This window comes from Perkinsus marinus, assembly GCF_000006405.1.
Source record: "Perkinsus marinus ATCC 50983 genomic scaffold scf_1104296956516, whole genome shotgun sequence".
Taxonomy (NCBI): Eukaryota; Perkinsozoa; order Perkinsida; family Perkinsidae; genus Perkinsus; species Perkinsus marinus.
Window position 1 is genome coordinate 1 of NW_003207456.1, and position 1,155 is coordinate 1,155.

At 45.4% G+C, this 1,155-nt stretch overlaps 1 protein-coding gene across 1 annotated transcript; it reads right to left on the reverse strand.

Annotated features, from left to right (window-relative positions):
- Positions 1 to 251: 251 nt before the first annotated feature.
- Positions 252 to 984, reverse strand: Pmar_PMAR008263 (hypothetical protein; the record flags this gene model as incomplete). The annotated part of the gene is made up of 1 exon (XM_002775149.1): positions 252 to 984. A coding segment is annotated over one exon (733 nt), but the record flags the coding sequence as incomplete, so codon positions are not given.
- Positions 985 to 1,155: the final 171 nt, after the last annotated feature.

The following is a 1,155-nucleotide window of genomic DNA, read 5'->3' on the forward strand; positions in this document are numbered from 1 at the left end:
CAGTTCTTTGCTTGTAGTGGGTGGTTTGTCAGGAGGTTTAAAAGATACACCAATCGTATCTCCTCTTGCCCCATGCCACGGAACTCCCAATGTACTAGCAGGATCATCCTGATAGTGAAAGACCGTTTTTGAAGTTGCCACCGGAAAACCATCTTCAACGCAGCGAGCCACCAATAATCGTTGTTGGACATGGATATCAACACCATCCTTGACCAACATAAGCAGATCATCCATATAAGGCAAAACCTTACCCACAAAGTGTGGGTCTTCAGAGGCTCGTCGCAATACTTCTTTCACATTGGCCGTAAGCCATGAAGGACTCATGGCCAGGCCAAACGGAAGAACGTTGAAGACGTAACTGGTACCATCCCAATATATACCTAGGTAAGGCTGATCTTCCTTCCGCATTTGAATACGGAGGAAAGCCTTGCTTAGGTCCATAGTTACCCACTTATCACTTTGTCTCCACTGAGTGACAATATCTACTATACGTAACATGTCACACTCAGTTTCACGGAGATAAGGATCTAGAGATTGTCCGTTTATCACGGGTCGCACAGGAGTAGTAGGATGACCCACCCTTATCACAGGGTGATGAAACAAAAAATGCTTCACCTCCTCATTGTCGACAGGACGGATAAACCCATTATCAAGCCATTGCTTGAACTGGTCACTATAAGCATCCACCAGTTCTTGGCCACCTCTTCTCTTTAGCGAATACTCCAACCTCTTAGCTCTCTTGACCGCAGCCTTGAAAGCCTTGTGGGGCCTTTGGGACGATCTCCATTCCAATGATGCCATCCTACCCTCATAGGTTTTGGACTCATAGACCTTAGTGGCATTAATCTCATCGGCGACATCAGCCATTTGTGACTTTACATGGTCACAATGAATAACCACTCGATGAGGATCTTCCACCATAACCTTATTGACTTGAGACGGGTCAGTCAACAAGCAATCCTTTTCATGATGGCAGTTAATCATCTTCCCGATAACGAAGCCGAAGTCTTCAAACTGATCTCTACCAATGAGAACCTTGTCCTTCTTGATAGTCTTTAGTATGATAAACCTTGCTTCTCTACCAGATTGAACATATTGGCCAACACCATCAACCGGCTTGGTCAATTGCTGAACCATACAATGCCATGCGTGCGT